Genomic DNA, 23,152 nt, shown 5'->3' with positions numbered 1-23,152 from the left:
AGCGAGTCACTGGCAGTTTGATCAGCTCCTGCCCTTGATTGTCCTGCGTCCTCTGTCTCCAGTCACTGTCCCCGCGCCAGCGGGAGGCCCCTCCCCTACCTCTGGGCGGAGGCTTGAAGGCCTGCTCAGGAGCCTGCAGGGAGGGGGACCCCCCGGGGCATCCCAAGGCCCCTCCCAGCACGCCCTTCCTCTTCCACTCAACCCCACGGGCCTTCCTCTGTCCCGCGTGTCCGCCGGACTCTGCACCTGCTCTTCCCTCTCACCTGGAACAAGGGGTGACCCAGAGCTGGGGGGCTGTGAGGCACCACATGATGGTGCGCGCAGGTCCTCTGTGGGGAGCAGGGGCAGGGCATGGCGGGGCCGCGGGGCCCTGCCTGCGAGGGAGACTCAGAGACGGGGCCACAGATGGCTGGGATGGGGGGGCTGGGGTGTCATCATTGTGGTCAAGGCTGGCTTTGTGGGGACCTCTGTGGGGCTCACACCAGATGAACGCACCTAGGCTCTCCTTGGGGTCTCTGCATGCCCCCCCTCTTCCGCGCAGCACTGCGGCTGGTGCCAAGAGCAGTTGTCTCAGGAGAGAGATGGGAGGAAGAGCCTGGCGGTTCTTATGAAGGTGGCCCGGAGGTCAGGAGCTCAGGAGCCCGGCTTCCCTCCTCTGTCCAGACAGCCCAGGGGATCTGCCCAAGTTCAGGGGGTGGAGACGAGTCGAGCACCCGGAAGGAGGGAGCTGCAGGTGCCTGCAGCCCAGCCTCATTTGGGGAAGGAGACGGGCAGCATTTTTGGAAGACACCACGTACTCCAGAGACATTTCCATAATTCCATGTCATTGGGGAATGGTGTTTGACTTCTTTGAACGGAAAGCTAATCATGCTACCTTCGGAGGTTTGGATTTATTTTGTGATGTGAAATGAGTCCAGAAGTCAGAGCCTTGGGTCAGATTTGGCAACTGTCTTTCTGTTGTGCCTCATGCACACCAGTAGCTGCTTCGGCTGTAGCCATCGCGTCCGTGTTCCAGGCAGGAAGACGAAGAGGAGACAGCAGAAAAAGTGCCTGTCACCCAGCTTAGTTGCTTGAAAAACTTTTCTGAAATCAGTTTCTTCATCTCACTGGGCCCTTGTGGCTTCAGGAGAGGCTGGAGGGCTGGGAAGGGGGCTCCGTGGTGGAGTGCTCGCCTCGCATGCATGAGGCCCTGAGTTCCATTCCTCTACACCACTTACGCAGAAAAAGCCAGAAGTGGGGCTGTGGCTCAAGTGATAGAGTGCTAGCCTTGAGCAGAAAGAAGCTCAAGGACAGTGCCCAGGCCCTGAGTTCAAGCCCCAGGACTGGCACCAAAGGGGGGGGGGGCTGGATTAGCTGGTTGAGAGCTGGTTACGGCTCAGTTTGACTCTGTGGCCTTCCTTGCTGTGTGTTCGGGCAGAAGGAGCAACAGACAGCTGTGGGAAGCCTTCCTCCTGGGGACGACTAATGGAAACATTCGAGGGCTTTTGAAGAACCGTGTTTACAACCGTTCTCCTGATGTCTCCTCAGCCAAGCCCAGGGTCAAGGGACCGGGGATGCGAGCTTGCCCCGCGGGGAGGGGAGGGAGGGGGAGGGGGAGGGGGAGGGGGAGGGGGCGGGGGAGGGGATGCAGCCGTGTGTCTTTCTTCCATGGGCTTTCTCATGCACGCACTTGGTTTTCTTTTCCGTGGCAATTTCTCTGTGTGCATTTACCTGTCTTATGTGTTTGCTCACTTGTTAGGCGTGCTTTTGTTTCCATTTGGTTCAACGCCTTTTCTTTGACCCAGCTGTTCAATTTAACGTGTGTGTGTGTGTGTGTGTGTGTGTGTGTGTGTGTGTGTGTGTGTGTGTGTGTGTGTGTGTGTGTGTGTGTGTGTGTGTGTGTGTGTGTGTGTGTGTGTGTGTGTGTGTGTGTGTGTGTGTTTCCCAGCTCTGCTGCGCCAGCTCCACTCTGGGAGCAAAGGGACCTTGCATGGTCTGGGGCCCTTTGCGTTGGGCTTTGATTCGCAGCGTGGCGCGTGGTGCGGCGACTGTTGCGTGTGTGCGTGGACGGGCTGCCCTCTCTGCTGTGCTGGGCTGGGTCCCCAGGCTGTCCCTCGGCCGGGCCGGTCAGTGGGTATGCTCCAGCCCTCTGCCCTGCTGGCTGCCGTGCTCTCTGGTATCTGAGGCTGCTCGGGGCTCAGCTGTGAGTGTTGTTTTCTCGCTGGCTTCGATCCGATGCTGTTCTGCTCCACCGTGTCTTTTGGAGCTGATTTTTGGTGCTTGTCCGCCGTCTGCCTCCCTCACCAGCCTGTGCTGCAGGAGAGCAGCCCGTCATCTGCGCCCAGCCACTGTGATGCCCGCTCTGCAGCCGGGCAGATCGGTGTGCGACACGTCCTGTCCTCCTGCTGTCAGAACCACCTCTGCCAGCCAGGTATGGCGGCTCGTGCAGGGCCCCTGCCCTCCAGAGCGGGGCAGCCTGCGGGGGGAGAGGACACCCCCAAGGCACCGGGCCCAGGCTTCCACGGTTCAGGAGAGAACCCCAGGGGAGTCCTGGCTAATAGCTGGGTAAGGAAGTGGCATCTGGAGCCAAGAGGGAGAGGGGGGACCAGAGGCGGTGGGCAGCCAGCACCAGAGCGAGGGCCGGGAGGGAAGGGGCACCTGCCATGCTGGGCCAGTGGTTTGATCCTGAGTGCCTGTCGGGAGGCCTGGCCTGGCTCTGTGACACACCGCTGGCTCGGGCAGGGCTAGGCCAGCTCATCCAGACTCCGGCCGCCGCTCCCCGAGACCAGTGTGTGAAGCCGTGGGTAGTGGAGGGCTTCTGTGAGCCAGGCTTGCAGGCCAGGCACGGACAGTGCGTGAAGGGAGGAGCTGCGGCGGGGGCCTGGCCTTGTCTGGGGTGGGAGTCGTATCTGGTGCTGTCGGGGCTTGGCCGGGGTGGTTCATGGTTTTGTTCTGCTTCGTGGGCATCTGTCTCCTTCCTGGGAGGGCAGCTGCGCTTGCAGTGGCTACGTGACCACGAAGGGCTGGATGTGTGTGGATGTGTGTGGTGATCCGGGCCTGGGCTGGATGTGTGTGGTGATCCGGGCCTGGGCTGGATGTGTGTGGTGATCCGGGCCTGGGCTGGATGTGTGTGGTGATCCGGGCCTGGGCTGGATGTGTGTGGTGATCCGGGCCTGGGCTGGATGTGTGTGGTGATCCGGGCCTGGGCTGGATGTGTGTGGTGATCCGGGCCTGCAGTTGGCCGTCCTGCCCAGCGGGACTGAGCTGATTCAGAGAGCATTAATTACCATCGAGAAGCAGCTCACCAAGCAATTAATAGTTTAGTTCCCCAGAGTGCAGTGTAGACACAGCTGCCCATCCTGCCCTTGCCGTCCTCCCTTCTCCCCCCCCTCCCCCACCCCCCCCGGTCACCGCCCCTCCACCAGGGCCCTGGGGTGGCTCGCTCTCCTTGGCCATGAAATGGAGGTTGTGGAGTCAGCAAGTGTGATAAACCTTCCATGTCACCCACCTGGCGGGCTTTCCCGACAGCGGGAGAAGATGCCCTGTGCACAACATGGCAGCCGCAGCGTGTCCCTTACCACCCCAGGCCACGGTCCAGCCCCGGAGGATGCTGGGACTGTGGTCAGAACTCTCTGGACACTGATTCTTCCCGTGCTACACCGGTGGTTTGTCAATTAGGCGAAGCACGGTAGCGAATCACGAAGCCCCGGCTGTGACCGTGGGCTGTGGTGAGGGCGTGTGTGGTCTGCCTCCCGGCGCCTTCCTGCACGCTGTCACCCGTGCGTGGGATGAGGGGGGTCAGGCTGCTGGGCCTGTCCTTTCTGTCCTTGGTAATGAGAAAATTCACCTTTCCACTTAGTGGACACGCTGAGGACACCCCCAACCCATGTGAGTTGCCAGCGAGCGGTCCCTGTGCTGTGGGGTCACTGGGAGTCAGAGAAGCGTACTGGGGACAGTTGGGGACCCGAGGGCCATTGAGCGATGTGTGGACAGGCAGGACAGGGTGGATGCCGGGTGGGTAACTCACTGGGCAGGGGCGATCGCTCCCATGGAAGATGGGGCTTCACGCTGCTCACCACGGGATCCTCTCGGAAACCTAGAGATTTTCTGCTGTATGTTTTTAGATCTCAGTGGTCTAAGGGTCACTGAAGCCACGGATCAGGGGGCTGCTGGTCCACGCTCACACGCCAGGCCGTGCACAGAGTCCTCGTGTTGGGGGGATAGCATTTTCCTCATGGTGTTCTGCGTGAAGCTGGGGGGGGGACTCTATGAGTGGTACTCTGGGTGCCAGCTTAGGCAGCCCTGTGAGCAGCAGCTGGGCTCTGGCTTCTTGGGGTACAGCTGAGGGTGTAGGGTATGGTGACGCTGGCCCAAGGTTCCGCGGCCATCTTTGCGAGGCCGGCCTGGAAGCCTGGGGGCCGCTGAGGGAAGCCCGCGCTCAGGCCTGTCCACCCCCGGGCTCAGGATTTCCACGCCGCCATCACGAGGGCCTTAGAAGAGGCAGACCCCGGCGGGGACGCGCTGGCCCGGGAGGAGCTGCGGAGGGGCCTGAGCGAGCTCCCAGCCATCCTCGACCTCCACCGGGGCATCCTGGAGGACCTGGAGCAGAGGCTGCTGGACTGGTGAGGCCCAGGGATCCCTGGGGAAGCAGGGACACGGGTGGCGGCCGCGAGTGAGCTCCGTGCCGGTCCCAGGTGGTTCTGTTCTCACCGTCTGTGCCCTCGCCGTGGCTGCAGGGAGGGCCAGCAGAAGGTGGCTGACGTGTTCCTGGCGCGGGAGCAGCACTTCGAGCACCACGCCGCGCACATCCTGCAGTTCGACCGGTACGTGGGGCTGCTGGCCCAGGACTGCCTGCGATCGCCCCCGCTGGCCGCCGCCGTGCGCGAGTTCGAGGTAGGTCCGCGTCCTCCGAGACCTGGAGGGGCAAGGGCCGCCGTGGCTGCGCAGTGAGCCGGGCAGGAGACCTGGCTGGGATGTGGGGGGACCATGGGGAGGGAAACTCCAGGTCATCCTCTGCCGGGCAGCAGGCCACACTGGGCCCCATTCTGCTCCCCTGGTTACAAAGCATGAGCTAGCAGGGGTCCTAGGCACTGGCTACAAACTGGGGATCCCGTTCCTGAGTGGAGATGGGGGGCTTCTCCCTGTTGGGGATCGAGGGGCAGGGCAGGGTCTGGGTCTGAAGGAGCCACAGCCCGACGGCCACGCTAGGCAGGCTTCTTGGTGTTGAAGCCAGGGCAGGCGCTGAGGTTGGTGGGGAAGAGGTGTGAGGTGCCGGTGACTGGGGTGCCGTGTGCCCCCAGGCCGAGGCCCGGGAGACAGCGGGCGCTGAGCCGAGGCCGAGCTCCCTGACCAGCTTCTCCCTCCAAAGCAGCAGAGCGGGCTCGGGGGTGGCTGGAGTGTGAAGCACCAGCTGCTGCGCGTGGTCCAGCGTCTCTTCCAGTACCAAGTGCTGCTCACAGGTGGGCCGGGGACCGGGCGGGCAGTGGGCAGGGAGGGGACGCGTGCGCATGCGCGTGCGCAGCGCCAGGCCTGCGATGTGAGTGTTGCCTCCGCTTGGTTAGCCGGCGTGGGGGAGGGAGGCGGCGCGGCCCTGCCTTCCCACAGTCAGGCCCTAGCTTTCCCCTCCCAGAAGATGGCGGGTTGAGTGCGAAGGTTCAAGAGTGAGCAAGACTGCCCACACAGGCAGCATGGAGCGTGCTGGAAATCAGTGCATTAGAGGCTCAGCACATTCCTCCCGTCCCCCTAACCCTGGGCCATGGACTTGTCCCATCTGCCACCCCAGGGCCGCTGTCCCTCTGGAATGGCCTGGCACCAGGCGCGCAGCGGGCGCCCGGGGGGGGGGGGCTGGGTGGTTGAGGAGCTGTAATGCTGAGGTTGGCTTGGCGTCTGATGGGAGAGAGGGTGGAGGCCCCACTGTTGTGTCCCTCAAGACGGGGTGCGAGGTGAGTTGAGGAGAGCAGGGCGGGCATTGCCTGGGGAAGCTGACTCCTGCCCCTCCTTCCATTCCCAGACTACTTAAACAACCTGTGCCCAGACTCCGCCGAGTACGACAGCACGCAGGGTAAGTGGGAGGCCCGGGGAAGGGGCCGCCGACCTGTCCAGTCCTCCCCCGCCCCGCACCCAGCACCAGTGGGGGGGGGGGACTCCACCCCTCCTGCCCCCCCGCCTCCCCGCCAGCCAGGCATGCTTTGCATGTGACCCCAGAGACTCCCCAAGTGTCCACTTCACAGCCAGGGAAACTGAGGCAGAGTGATCAGGTCACCGTCAACATCACTTGGGTAGTCACGGTAGCGCTGCAGGAGGGATCTGACCCGGTGCTACCTCACCCACGAGGCCCTGCCACAGCAGGGGCGGCACCTGAGGGGGGGGCAGGTGGGGGGAGGTGGGGCCCAGGAAGGGGTGAGGATGGGGCCGCCTGACCGGCCCTCCCCACACCGCCCTGCTGTCCACTCTCCTCCCTCCCCAGATGCGCTGAGCCTCATCTCCAAAGTGACAGACCACGCCAACGACAGCATGGAGCAGGGGGTAAGCTTCCGGGGCGGGTTCCGGGACCTCTCTACCGTGCCCCACCTGCCTGGGGCACCTGCCCACAGGCCATGTCCTGCCCTGTGCTGAGTGGCTGCTCTGGGCGTCCCTCTCTGGGCCTCTGGTTCACCAGTTGAACAACAAGGAGGCCACAGAGCTGTCCAGGCCTGGTAAGCAGTGCCCTGCTGAGTCACGCAGGGGTGACACGGGAAGGGCTCTAGGCACACCGCACGCCTTTCCTGCAGCATGTCTGGGCAGAGGTGCAGCCACAGGCTCTGAATGCCCATGCAAGATTGGGAATGGCCGAGTCACTGGACCGCCGGGTTGACACCCGGGACTCTGTGTTTGTTAAGACATTCATCATGGACCCCCTGGCTTCTGCCAAGAATAGCCCACATCCTAACTCCAGTCCAATGGTTACCATGGTTACCCCATCCAGGTAGTCACCAGCTATTAATAGGCTGGAGCTATGTGTTGAGCGTGGCTCTGAGGCCGAGTCCTGGCTGCATGGAGAGTTCAGTGATCCATTAGTTATGTCTTCCACAGGCACAGGAGGCGGGTGGGGTGGGGTGTGTGCTGTGGTGTTGTCCCACAGTGTAGGGACTGATAGTCACCACAGAAGAAGAGAAGGAAATAGCACCTAGCAGGAATGGCACCCTGAGGGTCAGGCCTTGAGCTTGGAGGATCACTGGAGGTGCAGCGGTGGTGGAGGTGAACCCCAGTTCTAGAGGAAATCACAGCTGAGTTGAGCACTGGTCCCTGGATGCATGCAGCAGGTCAGGAGGGAGGCCCCAGGTTGGGTTTGCACAGGTGCCAAGAAGGCAGAGGGAGGAAAGGACTGGTCTGGGACCCGGTGTGGAGAAGGGAGTCAGCTGTATGGACGGTCCCATCGCTCAGGGCTGGAGCACAAGACGGAGGGAAGGAGGGAGATTGGAGCTGGCTGGGGAAGAGCAGCAGAAGCCAACTGAGCTTGAGAACACAGGCCAGTTTCTGGGGTGGGTGAGACCTGTCGTTGTTACCTGGCACGCGCACGCTTGCACACACACACACACACACACACACACACACACACACACACACACACACACACACACACACACACACACACACACACACACACACTGCCCACCCAGCCCCATGCTGTGTCATTTGTGCAGCCAAAATGCAGAGGTGCTTCGGGGCTCATGCTCCGGCGTGGCGTGGGGCCAGGGCTCGGCTTCTCCCCACGCCACAGACACTTGGCCTGGCGGGGCTGGCTTAGGCCCTGGGCCCTGGGCAGGAGGAGAGCCACGGTGGGCGGGTTGCCTGGCTTTTCTCACTGCTGGAGCACAGTGTCCGCGTGCAGCTCTCTCACCACGGCGGTGGAGGACCGTGTGGGCGGAGGCCTGATGCGTGGGGGTGGAAAGGATGGTTTCCACCCACACAACTCCCATCCCGGCCACGTGCCTTGCACCGCACTTAAGGCACATTGCCTTAAGCACGGGCGGGCTGTGCTTAGCACTAATTCCAGCGTCCTGTGCCGCACCGTGGGTGCACCGCCGCGCATCCCGGGAGTCCTGAGTGGTCCTCAGGGTTATTGTCTAATCCTGCATCTCCAGAAGCATGTTTTCTTCAGCAGGCCGTGCATTTCTCACCAGCTGGCCCTCAGGGACCCCCTGACCCCGAGGCTGCCAGCCGGGCGGGAGAGGCTGGGTCCGGCCAGCCTGGGCTCTAAGTTCCTGAATCGAAGCCCTTAGCAGATCAAGGAACACAGGCCGAGGGCTGGAGCTGTGACCCGGAGACAAGCGGGTGTTAGTGGCCCAGGGACCATCCCGGGGCACACCAGGGGCGGCTTCGTGCCAGGACCCAGAAAGACTGGCCTGACTGCGGCCGGCCCTCGGCCGCGGCATCTGCAGACCCAGGCCAGACCCGGGCGCCAGCCCGGCCTGCCGTTTATAGGTTGGATTTGAGGCAAGGCCTCCCCAAACTCCATTTCCTTGTGTGAAAAGGAGCCGATAAGGCACCTGGAGGCCTGACGTCTCCCGCTCTGCCCCCACCCACAGGAAAACCTGCAGAAGCTCACCCATATTGAGCACAGCGTCCACGGCCAGGGGAATCTCCTCCAGCCAGGAAGGGTGAGTGCCGCCGGGCGGGGCACAGCCGGCCAAGGCCGATAAGCTCTATTGTTCAGTAGGCTGGCCCGCAGACCTGGCTGCAGGTGCCATTTTCTCCAGGACGGGTGGGGTGCCTGTCCCTGGCTTGTCCACCCCTCGCCTTGCCCGTGTTGGGCAATTTAGAGAAACGGTGCCCATGACGCTGTATGCCCTGTGGCTCTGCTCACCTCCAGAAGAAGAGGCATCAAGTATTTATAATACAGAGTTGCTGAGGAAGCAGAAAACCATCCAACTGTAGAAGGCATCTTAAAAATAATGTTGGCAGACACCGGTGGCGCACACCTGTCATCCCAGCTACTCAGGAGGCTGAGAGCTGAGGAGCGAGGCTTAAAGCGAGGTTTTCCTGCCCAGGCAGGAAAGTCCATGAGACTCTTATCTCCAATTTGTCACCAAAAAGCTAGATGTGACGCTGTGGCTCAAGTGGGAGAGCACTAGCCTTGAGCACAAAAGCTCAGGGACAGTGGGAGGCTGCAATGCTTGGTAAGAAATGTATCCATTATCCTGCCCATGTAATTGTAGCCCCTTTGTACAGTATGTTCTCAAATAAAATAAAATACAATTTAAAAAAAAAAAAAAAAAAAAAAAAAAAAGCTCAGGGACAGTGTTTAGACCCTGAGTTCAAATCCCAGACAGGCCATTAAAAAAAAAGTCCTTTAAGAGACAGGGTGTGCTGGGGGTGTTGCTCAATAGTAGAGCACGCTTTAGTGCCAGGTTCCCGCGTTTAGTTCTTAGCAGCAGAAACAAAAACAGAAGGGGGCTGGAGAGAGAGGGGTGAGCTTACTTACTTTTTAAGTTGCCAGATGAGAAGCATACAACCCAGCTCAGAAACAGTGAAAACGGAGTGGAGGGTGGTTGTATTTGGGGGGGTGGGGCTCTCACGGGTAGGGGTGGGGCTCTGCGAATTCACACTCAACATTCACTAAATGTAGCGGCCACTCTGTTCCAGTTGGGCACCTCACGGGGGCTCATGGTTTGGGCCCCGCTGGACAGAGTGTGTGGGGCAGGCCCAGGGAGAGGGTTCCCCGGGGCAGGGAGGGGCGGGGGGGGGACTGGCTGCGGTCCCTATGCTGCTCTAGCTCCTAGCTGGCATGGGGGGAGCTCAGCGTTGAGGTGATCTGCCTGCTCAGGAGCTCATGCCCATGTTTCCCACTCGGGGCCTCCCTGGCCCTCCCCTGGGACAGCGCCCCTGCTCACCGGGGTCTGCCTGTCTCCCCAGGAGTTCCTGAAGGAAGGGACGCTGATGAAGGTGAGGGGGAAGGACAGACACCCCAGGCACCTGTTTCTGGTAAGCACCTGGCCCCAAACCTAGTCCTGGGCCCGTGGAGTCATGCGGCTTTCTCCCAGGCCGGGACTGCAGGCCAGTTGTGGGACCGGGGCCGGGGTGAGGACCAGCTGATGTCTGCAAAGCTGCCCCTCAGCTGCTTTCGAGGAGGGGCTGCTGGGGTGAACTGCCCAGTGCCCACGGTGGCCAGCCGAAACCAGGCATCTTCCGGCCGGGGTTGGCTGTTGCCTCCTTGGGAGCAGGAGAGAGCCGGGAGTCGCCCCGGGCAGCCCTCTAGCAAGGGGCCGCTGACGCCAGAAGGACCTGACCCAGCGCGCTGGGTGCTAGTCCGCGCTGTCACCTAACGGATATCCACGCTGAGCAACTAGAAAGGCTCACCTCTGCTGCGCCCCACACAGACCCAGCCTCTGAGGGCCTGCGCAGAGGCAGGACTCCAGAGAGGGCTGGTGCTCCCGAGCAGACAAGTCCTGAGCGTAGCCAGGGAACGTGGGAACTGCTGGGCCTCCGAGGCCTGTGTCCTGGAGCGTTGCGGGCCCTCCAGCTCTGCTTCACCAACAGGCTGACCCCAGATACAGGCTGACCCCAGATTCAGACTCTTTTTCCCCCCCTCTATCTCTTTTAGACAATCTCACTCTATAGTTAAGGCTAGCCTTGAACTCCAGATCTTCCCACCTCAGCCTTCCAAGTGCTGGTCATGTGGCGTGCTTCTTTGGGCTTTCTGCATCTTCCCTCCTTCACTGCGCTCTACCCAGGTTCCATTTGTAGAGTGAAACACACTGACCCTAACTTACCTGTCTGTCTCTGCTAACAAGGATAGTGTTGTCCATCCACTGAGAGCACCGCCGACACACACCACCCCCCAGGCGCTTCCCCGGGCCTCTTGGCAATGTCCCCACCAGGAGACCTCTGTCCTGAGCCCTCACATGAATGTAACCAGCTTATTCTTGTGTGTGTCTGTGTCTGTCTGTGTGTGTGTGTTCCTTCATTCTGCATTAGTATGAGATTTGTCTGTGTGGCCACGTGTCTGTGTCTCTGTGGCTGTCTGTCATGTCTGTCTGTGTGTTTGTGTGTCTGGGAAGTTCTTTTTTTTTTTTTTTTTTTTTTGTCGGTCATGGGGCTTGAACTCTGGGCCTGAGCGCTCGCTGTCCCTCAGCTCTTCAGCTCAAGGCGAGCGCTCTACCACTTGAGCTACAGCGCCACTTCCGGTTTTCTGGTGGTTTATTGGAGATAGGAGTCTCACGGTCTCTCCTGCCCGGGCTGGCTTTGAACCGCGATCCTCAGATCTCAGCCTCCTGAGTAGCTAGGATTACAGGCGTGAGCCACCAGCGCCCGGCTGGGAAGTTCTTTCTTGGAGAGCTGCACAGAATTCCATAGCACAGCCCTGCCTGTTTCTCTTTCTGTTCGCCTGTGATAGGTGCTGGGTTGTTCCTACTTTCTGACTGTTAACCAGTAAAGCTGTTGTAACATCCCCGAGCGTGACATGTTCAGGAAACAGGCTTTGCTTTCTGTTGAGCTCCTGACAGGGAGTGGGGTACAGAATGGTTTGCTCAGCTGAAGGGGGTCCCTTGAGGTGTGCCAGGAGCCCGTGCGCCCCAAAGCTGAGGTGTCACCTCTGACAGAGTTGCCTTCTCCCCAGATGAGCGACGTCCTTCTCTACACGTCCCCGCAGAAGGACGGGAAGTACCGTCTGAAGAGCTCGCTGCCCGTTGCCAGCATGAAGGTAGGAGGCCTGGGCCCTCCGGGCCCTGCAGGCGCTCCAGGGGACATACAAAGGGGACAGAGGAAGCCCCAGGGGACAGGTGTTCCCTTTAGAACCCACGTCTCCACCAGGAGCCAGACCTCACCTGGGCAGCTGGGCCTCCAACACCTGCCATCCTGTCGAGGCTTGCCTGGGCGGGTGGGGAAACTGAGGCGAAGGGGGCATCCATGTCCCAATGGAGATCAGTGCTCGCCCCTCCCTGCCGCCCTGGACAGCTGCTGCTGGTTTCCTGGCAGGTCAGCCGCCCTGTGATGGAGCGAGTGCCCTACGCGCTGAAGATCGAGACTCCTGAGTCGTGCCTCACGCTCTCCGCCAGGTACCGCCTTCATCCTCGCACCTGGGGGACCTCGCACCTGGGGGACCGAAGACCTTTCTTTGTTTTCAACCTCTCTTAAGCATTGTGTGGTCACACCCTTGTAGCATCTGATCCTTATAGCAACAGCTCCACCTTCTCACCCCAGAAAGACTGCCTCCGCCTAAGGTTCCGGGTGTGGCTGGAGGTCGAGGTAGTTGGTGCTTCTTTGTGGTGGGTCAGGGGCAGCGGGAAGCGTGCAGGCGAGTGAGCTGAGTGCTCAGGGCCGTGCGTGGCGCAGTCTGATGCCGCTTTCGGGGGGGCGGGGGGGATGCAGGAGGCAGGGCGAAGAGCGCGAGCCGGGGGTCTGCTTCGGGGGCTTCTTTGTTCAAGCTGCCTCAACAGAAGCCCACGGACTAGCTCCTCACGTAGAGGCCGGGAGCCAGCCTTCTAGCCTCCTGAGAGGAAGGACTCTTCTTCTTGATGTAAAATGGGCACGCCGAGGCCCAGGGTGGAGATTCTGTCCGCCCAGCCATTATTACTGAGGTGGTGGCAGCGGTGCCCAGGCCTTCAGACAGGCAGGCTCCAAGTCACTGGCAGGCACGGGCCTGTCGCCTTCCGCCCAGACCCCCGCACCGGAGCCCGGGCAGAGGACTGGGTCCCTTTTACCAAGATGGCGCCTGACCAGGTCCACGCCACCTCCATGTCCCACCCTCTCCCTCCCTGGCCACCGTGTCCCCTCCCTGCCCAGACTCTTCTGGTCTTCTGGGCCACTACCCACTCCGTGCGGGGACATTGTGACACCTAGCGGACGCTGTGGGAACTGCCACCCCATGCAGTACAGCATGGCCCTGTACCCGGGCAGGGAGCTGTACCAGGCAGAGAGGGAGGGAGCTGGAAAGTCGGCCGTGGGAGGTGTATGGGTGTGGGAAACAAGGTGGAAGGTGGAGACCGGATGGGATGGCAGGATGTCTCCTGCCAGCCGGGCCCTTCTAAAGCGTGGGGCTCCACCCTCCACATCGCATCCCAGCCCCACCACACCCCACCGCCAGTTAGAGGGCAGCACTTCCCCGGAGGGGAGGGGCACGTGGCTGTCCGGCTAGCGAGCGAGGGGCCGGCGGGTGGCCCGTGGGGCCGGCGGGTGGCCCGCGCTCTGGCTGCGGGGCTAGGTGTCCGGGCAGGGGCTTAGAGGAGGATGCGTCCGCCGAGAGCCACCAGGCTCACCAGCTGCGCCCACAGCTCCTGCGCAGAGAGGGACGAGTGGCACGGATGCCTGAGCAGAGCGCTCCCCGAGGACTACAAGGCCCAGGCGCTGGCGGCCTTCCAGCACAGCGTGGAGGTGAGAGGGCGGGGACGCCGGGCGGGTGCACCCCAGCCCCGGCCTCAGTCAGCACGGTGCCCCAACGCGCTGTGCTCCCCACTGTGCTCCACTGTGCTCCCCACCCAAGGGCTGCGGAGCAGGGGTCAGGAGAGGCTCCTCCTGCAGGGCCCTGGCCCGTGTCTGTTCTGCCGGGCGGGGGCGACCAGGCTTGCCCCATCGAGCTGCTGTCTGACGGCCTTCTGACTCTGACACTGCAGGTTCGGGAGAGGCTGGGGGTCAGCCTGGGAGAGAGACCCCCGACACTGGTGCCCGTCACACACGTCCTGATGTGCATGAACTGCGGCTGCGACTTCTCGCTCACCCTCAGGCGCCATCACTGCCACGCCTGTGGTAAGGTAAGTAGCCGGCCTGGTGAGTGCGGCCGTGGGGGGCTCGTGTGATCCCCTTCTAGTCCCGGACCCCCGGACAGGTGGAGTGTTCTTGACACTTCACGGTATCATGAATCTGCGGCTCCCAGCCCCAGGCCTGGGATATTTTCAAAAGAACATGATCCTATCCCAGCTACTTGGGAGGCCGAAATCAGGAGGATTGTGGTTTAAGGCTAGCCAGGAGGGGAAAAAGTGTAAAACCTCATCTTGGCTAATAAAAAGCTACGTGTGTTGTGATGGTTCACACCTGTCACCTGAGCGGTGTGGAAAACATAAGAGGATTGCTGTCCAAGCCAACCCAGGAGAAAGACCCTATTTGAAAAACACAGAAAGGGCTAGAGCGTGGCTCAAGTGTCAGAATGCCTACCTAGCAAGGGCAAGAACTCGGGTTCAAACCCAGTATTGCCAAAGAAAAGACAGCTTCGGGCTGGACCCTAAGAGTATCGGATCATACGGGTTGTGGTTCTTGCATTGGGCCCGAGGCCTGGGAGCCCAGGGCTCAGCCATGGCCCTGGGCAAGGGCCAGACCTTGGGCTCCTTGGAGGAGGTGGGGGTGAGTGGAGCTAAGGGAGGCCGGACAGTCTCCTTCACACACTGAGACGGTGATGACGGCTCAGACACGTGCTCCACACGGCGTGCAGATCGTGTGCCGGAACTGCTCCCGGAACAAGTACCCACTGAAGTACCTCAAGGACCGGATGGCCAAGGTGTGCGACGGCTGCTTCGGGGAGCTGAAGAAGCGGGGCGGGGCCGTCCTGGGCCCCATGAGAGGTGAGCTGCGTGCTCCTCACCTTCCCCCCTCCCGCCCGCCTGCCACAGCGCACACTCCCCTGCCCTAGCCCCCGCTCCCCTGCCCCAGCACGAGCTCCCCTGCCCCAGCCCGCGCTCCCCTGCCCCAGCCAGCGCTCCCCTGCCCCAGCGCACGCTCCCCTGCCCCAGCGCACACTCCCCTGCCCCAGCCCCCGCTCCCCTGCCCCAGCACGAGCTCCCCTGCCCCAGCCAGCGCTCCCCTGCCCCAGCGCACGCTCCCCTGCCCCAGCGCACACTCCCCTGCCCCAGCCCAAGCTTCCCTGCCCCAGCCCAAGCTTCCCTGCCCCAGCCCAAGCTCCCCTGCCCCAGCCCCCGCTCCCCTGCCCCAGCCCGAGCTTCCCTGCCCCAGCACACGCTCCCCTGCCCCAGCGCACGCTCCCCTGCCCCAGCGCACGCTCCCCTGCCCCAGCGCATGCTCCTCTGCCCCAGCCCCCGCTTCCCTGCCTGCCCCAGCCCGAGCTCCCCTGCCCCAGCACACGCTCCCCTGCCCCAGCCCAAGCTCCCCTGCCCCAGCCCGAGCTCCCCTGCCCCAGCCCCCACTCCCCTGCCCCAGCCCAAGCTCCCCTGCCCCAGCACACGCTCCCCTGCCCCAGCCCAAGCTCCCCTGCCCCAGCGCACGCTCCCCTGCCCCAGCCCACGCTCCCCTGCCCCAGCCTGGCTCCCCTGCCCCAGCCTGCGCTCTCCTGCCCCAGCCCGCACTCTCCTGCCCCAGCCCGCGCTCCCCTTAGGAGGAGGAGGGGCAGAGACAGCTCAGGACACAGATGGGAGTTCAAGCCTCCCCACACCTGTGTTCCATGGGCAATCGACTGTGTTCCCACAGACGGCTTCTGCAGACAGCTGCGTTCAGGGGGTGGTGTTTCTGTGAGGGAACACGGTAGACAGGGCGTTGGGCCCATGTTACCCCAGAGCCCACTGGGGTGCCCCATAGGCCTGCTCCCTGTGGGACCTCCAGGGGTGGATGGGAACACGGGGAAGGGCAGAGGGCCGGTGACGAAGGGACAGGCTGCGTGGTGTCCAGCAGCTGGGGCGGGAGGGAGAGCAGGTGCAGCCCGGCGCTGCCCCCTCCCGGGGCCACGCTGAGGTTTCCAAGCCCCGCCCCCTCCCACTGCCCGCATAACCACCTCCACCGCTTCCCACCCTCCCCACGCAGAGCGGCCCGTGAGCATGAGCTTCCCCCTGTCCTCGCCCCGCTTCTCCTCCGTCCTCCAGAGCATCAGCCCCTCTACCTTCAAGAAGCAGAAAAAGGTTCCTTCGGCCCTGACTGAGGTAAGGCAGGTGGGGTCCCTGTGCCCCCTGAGAGGGGAGACTCACCAGAGAATGGGGTCCGGCTCCCCCGTTACAGCAGACTGGACAAACAATTCCTTCAAGAGCTTCCCGCCCCTGCGAAGGGCACTCTGGTCTGTGATGCCTGCTGGAGAACGAGCCTGCCTGCTGTGCGCCCAGAAGATGCCCGCGGGGGAGGGGCAAAGCGTCCTCCCTGCCTGTCCCCTCCGCATCTTCCCCTTCCCTTCCCTTCCTTCCTGCCCCACCCCTCTGCCATGGGGCCCGCGGGGCCGCTGCACCAGCTCCTCACCTGTGCTTCTCATCCTCCATCTTAGGGCCTCTGAGCTGAGCCCTGACCCCACGCTGGGCGCCCACCCAGAAGGGTGAGGGGGGGAAACCTAGTCAGCCCACAAGTAGAAACAGATCCGTGTCTGCATTCTAATCACGACCGCAGACCAATGTGTGCCTGTGAACAAACGAGCCATCGGGACGCGTGTGATCCGCTGTTCCCAAGCCGCCCCGTTAAGATTCATTATCAAGTAGCAGGTGGCAATGCGTGACTTGAACAGTGGTAGGGAGTAACAACTTAGGTGGGGACGCTTCTGTGCATCAACTCACTCCTTCCAGAAATGAAAAGTCTTACACGTAGGGCTGAAGGAGTGCTCAGCTCAGCAGTAGAGCGCTTGCCTAGAATACACCAGGCCCTGGGTCACTCCCCACCTCCCCCAGACGCACCATAGAAAAAGAGAAAAAAAACTTTGTAATAATATATGTGTGATGAAAGTTTGTTTGTTTGTTTATACTGGGACTTGAACTTGGGGCCTAGGCGATGTCCCTCAGCTCTTCAGCTCAAGCACTCTTCAGCAAGCACTCTACCTCTCGAGCCACAGCGCCACTTCCAGTTTTCTGCCTGGTTTATTGGAGATAAGAATCTCATGGACTTTCCTGCCCAGGCTGGCTTTGAACCACAATCCTCAGATCTCAGCCTCCTCAATAGCTAGAATTACAGGTGTGAGCCACCAGCACCCTGCTACTTCTAGCTTTTTGATAGTTAATTGGAGATAAGAGTCTCATGGACGTTCCTTCCTGGGATGGCTTCAAACCACGATCCTCAGATCTTAGCCTCCTGATTAGCTAGGATCATAGGCATGAACCATTGGCACCCAGCAAAAATAAATAAATATGTTAAAAAGTAAACAAATATCAAAATCACATGCAAAAGGATACATGGTGAGAAGTGCGTCTTCCTCCTCCCCAGGAGGCCACCTCCATCAAATTGATACTAGAGGATGGGTGCTGGTGGCACACACCTGTAATCCTAGTACACGGGAGGCTGAGATCTGAGGATTGCAGTTCAGAGCCAGCTGGGGCAGGGAAAGTCTGTGAGATTCTTATCTCCAACTAATCACAGGAAAACTGCTTAAGTGGCAGAGTGCTAGCCTTGATCAGAAAAGTTCAGGGACGGCACCCAAGTCCTGAGTTCAAGCCCCATGACTGACATGACCGCCGGTCTGCTGGCGGCTTGCTCTGTCCTGTTGGCTCTGTTTCACCGGTGCCTTGCCACCTGACACCTAACCGCTCTTCTTCCCTTCCGCCAGGTGTCCGCCTCTGGTGAGGGCGCGGCCATCAGCGGCTATCTGAGCCGCTGCAAGAGGGGCAAGCGGCCCTGGAAGAAGCTCTGGTTCGTCATCAAGGGCAAAGTGCTCTACACCTATGCGGCCAGCGAGGTAGGGCGCATGCTTGCTTTCCTCTCCCCTGGGAGGCCCCTGCCACCTGCAGGGCCCTGCGATCCGGGGTGCTGGGACCCATGCTACCTGCAGAGACTGTGTGTGGATGCACGGGGCACATGGGGCGGGGACGCATGCAGTCTGTGGGAGTTAGGAGGTGTGGTGTGCACACCTGGCACCAGAGGGTGGTCATATCACCGGAAAGGCCCAGCACCCAGATCGAGCCAGACACGCCACAAAAGAAAAACCTTCTTCTCCATTTTGGATGCTTGGGACAAAATTCAGCAGCTTACAGGAAGTTACTCTTTACGTGGTTGTTGTTTTGTGCCAGCACTAGGGCTTGAACTCAAGACCTGGACACTTTCCCTTACCTTTTTTGCTCCAGGCTGGTACTCTACTACTTGAGCTGTACCTCCACGTGCAGAGTTTTAGTGGTTAACGAGTTAAGAGTCTCCTGGACTCTTCTGCTGGTGCTGGCTTTGAATTGCCGTTCTCGGATCTCAGCCTCTGGAATAGTGGGAAGTAATAGGCTTTCGCCATCAGCTCAAGCAGTGCTTCTAAATGAATGAGATCATTTGTGATGCTTTCCTGGGGGCCAGTGCTGGCATCTGAACTCAGTGCCTCTGCTGGCTGAGCAGGTGCTCTACCACTCAAGCCATGCTTCCAGCCCCTTTTTGCCTTGGTTATTTTTGAGGTAGAGTCTTGCTTTATGCCTGTCTCAAGATCCTCCTACATGTGCTTCCCGAGGTTGCTGGGGATTATAAGCATACACTCCAGCACCCAGACTTTGTGCTTTCTGTCTCTGGCAGAACAGGCTCTTGCCACTCTGCCTGGCCACTGGTTGAGATAAGTCTCTCAAACTTATTCCCAGGCTGGCCTCCACCTGCCTCCCGTGGCTACGATTACAGGCTTGTGCCTGGATATTTCTTTCATGTCTTCTCAATCTAGAAATACTGATGAGGGAGTCCTACCAATCAGCTGGTGCCTGTCTCTGGTCAGGGGCTGTCTAATTTTGCCTCGACCTCAGCCTTAACTTGTTTCACCTTCTGAAAGGTTTCTGTCCTCAGGCCCCGTCTGGCCAGGCTGGCCACAAACTGAGGTCCTCAAGATCTCAGCTTCCTGAGAAGCGAGGATTACAGGTGTGAGCCATTGGCACCCAACTGCTGCTGCTTTTCTAATCTCTTGTTTGTGATCTTTGATTCAGATTTGTATCCACAGACGCTGCAACCCTCCTTCCTTAGCGCACCACCATTCTAGGCTGCTTAGTTATATCTGATTTTTCCAAATCTGTTTTATGCATTTTTTTACTTACATAAATGTATGAGCATAGAAATCCTTTCACACACAAATATTTGGTTTCCCATTATGTGTTTAAGATCCATCTATGTTCTCTGGCACACACACCCTAAATTTCCTGCACCTTTTTGTTTTGTTTTTTTTATTTTGGGTCCGGTTGTGGGCCTGAACTCTGAGCCTGGGCGCTGCCCCTCAGCTCTTCAGCTCAAGGCTAGCGCTCTACCACTTGAGCCACAGCACCACTTCCTGCTTTTTTTTTTTTTTGCTTATGAGTGCTGAGGAATCGAACCCAGGGCCTCAAGCATGCAAGGCAAGCGCTTTACCACTGAGCCACCTTCCCAGCCCTTGCTTGCACTTTTTTATGTGTGTGTGTGTGTGTGTGAGTGTGTGAGTCTTAGGGCTTTGAACTCAAGGGCTGAACACTGTCCCTGAGCTTTATTGTTCATGGTTAACACTCTGCTACTTGAGCCACAGCTCCACTTCTGGCTTTTTTGTGATTAACTGGACATGAAATTCTCACGGACATTTCTACAGGAGCTGGCTTTGAACCATAATCCTCAGATCTCAGCCTCCTGAGTAGCAAGGAGGATTACAGGTGTGAGCCACTGGCGCCTGGCTTGCTGGCTGCTTCATAGCAAGCTGTCCTCAGGGTTTCATATTGACACATCATAAATAAGGGTTGGAGGAATGGCCCAGGGATGAGTCCAGTCTCTGAACAGCTGGATCGCCAGCTAATCAAGCCAGTGGGAACAATGTCAGAAGCTCCAAGGCTGTCATTCCAAGTTCTGGCTCCTCCCCTCCCTGGCTGTGTGGTCTTAGGACACGATCTTCTCTGAGCCTTGTTTCCATCTTTGAAGGGGGCAGCTCCTGTGCCTGCTGCTGTCAATAGAAAACAACAGAGGTGAAAATACGTTGCCTTTAACAGGCTGCCCTTGCTCAGGCTGGCGCTTGGCGGCCAGGATGGAGAGTGGGGGGCCGCTGCCCCTCATGGAGGTGCTCCCTATGACATGCCCCTCGCGACCTGCCCCCCCCCCCGTGGACGTGCCCCTCCGGAGGTGCTCCTTGGGAGTCTCCCATCGCGGCCCCAGTGCGTGCCACTGCTCCGCCCTCTCTGGTGCTGTGTTCAGTGTGGCTCTCCTTCTGCCCGCTGCAGGACAGAGTGGCCCTGGAGAGTATGCCTCTGCTGGGCTTCACCATTGCTCCGGACAAAGAAGGCGGCAGTGCGGCGGGGGCGGCCTTCCACCTGTACCACAAGAAGAGCCTGTTTTACAGCTTCAGGGCGGAGGACGGCGGCTCCGCTCAGAGGTGCGGCAAACAGCCAGTTCTCTGTCCTTGTCCCGCTGCCACTGGGACATGGGTCATTCCCACAGCTCCAGCCAACACCCCCCCCCCGCCTGCCCAAGCCAGTCACCCCCAGACTAGCACGGGGGCCCAGACCCCTGTTCCAGGCCAGGAGGGTTTTTAGATGGTGCTGACTCATTTGTTCAGATGTGCACAGATGCAGTAAACTGCCACGCTGCATCCCGGGCCTTTTGCTCACTACGGGAAAGCTGTCTGGGAAGCGGACAGGACCAGGACACAGACCTGGATTCCAGACTGGCACATCAGGCCCAGGCACTTGGGTTTCCGTGCTGAGTTCTGGTGGAGCGGTGACGCTAAACGTTGTCTTCTGTTTGGTAGGTGGATGGCGGCCATGGAAGATGCCAGCGTGTTATAGCAGTCACCAGCCACGCGCCCTCAGCACAAACTCTTAGGTTGATATGTGAACCCTTCCAGAAGTTATTCCATGTCCTGACTCCCCCCACCCGACGCAGGCACAGCCGGGCCCGGCACGGAGCTCGGCCTGTTGGCTGTGACCCCGTTTCGCCTTCTCCAGTGAAGCCCGCACGGAATGTTTCTGGACATCTCCTCTGCCCACGTCCCCAGCCCTCCATGACTCCCTGATTCAGCAGCGAGTTCGAGGCGCGTCTCAAGCTGGGGAAGCCAGTACAACAAGGACGTCTAGGAATGCAGATTTGCTTGTTAGTGGAAACGAGCTTTCCCATGTTCCCTCACGGTAAACAGTGTCGCCTCCCACACTTCCCATGCTGCCTCTGGTGATGAGACCCGCCGCTGAGGAGCAGCCACACTCACCCAAAGCACTTTACTGGCGCCCGACTGCCACTTCCGGTGCCGCTTTCCAAATGACACGCTGAAGTCAACAGCAGAGGGCGTCTGTGCACGACCCATCGCCAGTCCCTGGCCGGCTGTGCGTGCAAGGGCTTAGCCCTGGCCTGAACTCTTGGCATCTCTGCCAGGGCTGCGCTCTGCTGCCTAAGGGAGGGAGTGTGTTTCCTGCCTGCTGGTTCTAAGACCCATTTCCTGCCATAACTTATTGAAGGACGGCTCCCCGCTCCCCCCAGGAAGTCCTCAGTATACCACACAGCAGCTGCCTCCAGAGGTCAGCCCACACCCTTTGAAGACTCAGTGGTGGCTTTAATTTATTCTGTGCCTTTTCTGTGACTGCCCATGCGTGTTCCAGAAAGCCTGTCCTTACTGTCCACGCACAGGAACCCTCAGGCTGGAACTCCAGAGCCTTGTGGTTTCCTGGAAGAGGGAAAGGAGAGAGAAAAGGAGCTGTCATCAGAAGATGATTCTGTCTCGGCAGATGGTTCTGGACACAGTGAGAAGAGCCCAGGGGGTGGCACACCGGATGCTGAGCTGTTTCCTGCTGGCGATGCTGCTTGTTAGGCTGGGTGGTTTTACGTAGAGAGGGAGTGCGCCGGGACTCGTGCTTCGGTCCTTGCAGTGAGAACCAAAGACTCACATCATCTTCAGATGCCAGCCGCTGTGTCCTGCCGTCCTGCCGCCTCACACGGGCCGCGCCCACGCTGTGTAAAAAGCCCCACCTCAAGGACTGACTAGAATTAAATATTTTCAGGGAAAGGTTTTTTTTTTTTTCTAGTTCCCAGTTCTTCTTTTTAAAGGTTTGCATTAAACATAATTAATGAACTCAGACCATGTGACTCAGACAGATCTTTCTGTTGGCTCTTGAAATCTTCATTCTGGCAGAACTGTTTTCGTCAGATGTGTGTTTTGGGCCTCCTAGTCCCACGTGGTCATATCCACTTACCTGTGGCTCACACCTGTAATCCTAGCTACTCAGGAGGCTGAGGTCTGAGGATGACTGTTTGAAGCCAGCCTAGGCAGGGAAGTCCATGAGACTCTTATCTCCAATTAACCATCAAAAGGAAAAAAAAAGCCAGAAATGGAGCTGTGGTTCAAGTGGTAGAGTGCCAGCCTCTAGCAAAAAAGCTCAAGGACAGCACCCAGGCCCGGAGTTCAAACCCCAGGACTGGCACAAAAACAAAATGCAGTCATTCTTCTTATGTGAGGTTCCTTTCTGTGCTTACAATTACCTGAGGTCAACTGTGATCTGGAAATCTTAAATGGAGAGTTCCAGAAAATAAATAACTCATGTTTTAAATCATTTCTATTATAGTATATATTGTAGTTGTCCCATTTTCTTATTAGTTACTCTAAGTAATCTCTCACCGAGCTACCTTTTAAGTGAAACCATCACAAGTGTTATACATAGGAAAACACTCTGTAGGATTCAGTGGTCAGGCATCCTCTGGGGTCTTGAAATGCATCTCCCGGGTGATGGGAAGTTTCAGGCAGTATTCTACTATTAATAGTCTCTGAACACTTCTTTTACTTTAGATCCCCTCCCACCCCAATTTTTTTAGGTGCTAAGGATAGAACCCATGTATGCTAGGCAAGTCCTCTACCACCAAGCCAGCTCTTGTCTCTTTTTATCCTATATTTTTTTTACCTCTTTCACCCATTTCTGATGCTCTTCAAAGGAGAGTTATTAGGGCTTTTATTTCTGTATATTTTTAAATGTGTGGACTATTGATACGCTAAATATTTAGTGTAGTGGCGCATGCCTGTAATCCTAGCTATTTGGGAGGTGGAAGCTGGAAGATTGTGATTCAAGGCCAGCCCAGGAAAAGTTAGTGAGACCCTGTCTTCCCAAAAAAACAAAAACAAAATGAAAGTCCTGGGGAAGGGGGTGCGGGGAGCAGCATGGCTCAAATGATGGTTCACCTTACATTCTTGAGCCCCTGCCTTCAATCCCTAGTACCAAAAAACAGAACATGCTAGATAGGTTTTATAAAAGGAAACTAGCAGAGGTCCCGAGGATCTGTGACTCTGAGCAAGGCCCTTCCTGCTCTAACCTTGAGTGATGTCTTCCTCCCATGCTTCTCTGTTCAGGCCAGCTTCTGCCCTGCCCCCCTCTTTGGCCCATTTCAGATTCTGACCACCTGTGTGTCC

At 59.1% G+C, this 23,152-nt stretch overlaps 1 protein-coding gene across 6 annotated transcripts in view; it reads left to right on the top strand.

Annotated features, from left to right (window-relative positions):
• Positions 1 to 21,830, top strand: part of LOC138824837 (FYVE, RhoGEF and PH domain-containing protein 5-like) — a 58,309-nt gene extending 36,479 nt beyond the window's left edge. For 3 of the 6 annotated variants that reach the window (XM_070019202.1, XM_070019203.1, XM_070019197.1), the window contains exons 6-21: positions 4,444 to 4,601; positions 4,716 to 4,872; positions 5,348 to 5,438; positions 5,990 to 6,040; positions 6,446 to 6,504; positions 8,547 to 8,618; positions 9,874 to 9,942; positions 11,576 to 11,659; positions 11,935 to 12,014; positions 13,230 to 13,329; positions 13,569 to 13,706; positions 14,357 to 14,510; positions 15,700 to 15,815; positions 17,411 to 17,539; positions 19,989 to 20,140; positions 20,516 to 21,830. In XM_070019202.1, coding sequence (XP_069875303.1) covers positions 4,444 to 4,601; positions 4,716 to 4,872; positions 5,348 to 5,438; positions 5,990 to 6,040; positions 6,446 to 6,504; positions 8,547 to 8,618; positions 9,874 to 9,942; positions 11,576 to 11,659; positions 11,935 to 12,014; positions 13,230 to 13,329; positions 13,569 to 13,706; positions 14,357 to 14,510; positions 15,700 to 15,815; positions 17,411 to 17,539; positions 19,989 to 20,140; positions 20,516 to 20,552 — 1,647 coding nt within the window. In that variant the 3' untranslated portion in view covers positions 20,553 to 21,830. The remainder of the gene's footprint in view (positions 1 to 4,443; positions 4,602 to 4,715; positions 4,873 to 5,347; positions 5,439 to 5,989; positions 6,041 to 6,445; positions 6,505 to 8,546; positions 8,619 to 9,873; positions 9,943 to 11,575; positions 11,660 to 11,934; positions 12,015 to 13,229; positions 13,330 to 13,568; positions 13,707 to 14,356; positions 14,511 to 15,699; positions 15,816 to 17,410; positions 17,540 to 19,988; positions 20,141 to 20,515) is intronic. The other 3 variants (XM_070019198.1, XM_070019201.1, XM_070019200.1) reach the window with 3 other exon arrangements.
• The last annotated feature ends 1,322 nt before the right edge of the window (positions 21,831 to 23,152 follow it).

Source organism: Dipodomys merriami, unplaced genomic scaffold (assembly GCF_024711535.1).
Source record: "Dipodomys merriami isolate MVZ:Mamm:240054 unplaced genomic scaffold, mDipMer1.0.p SCAF_13, whole genome shotgun sequence".
In the NCBI taxonomy this organism is placed as follows: domain Eukaryota; kingdom Metazoa; phylum Chordata; class Mammalia; order Rodentia; family Heteromyidae; genus Dipodomys; species Dipodomys merriami.
This window is presented reverse-complemented; position numbering and strand designations above follow the sequence as displayed.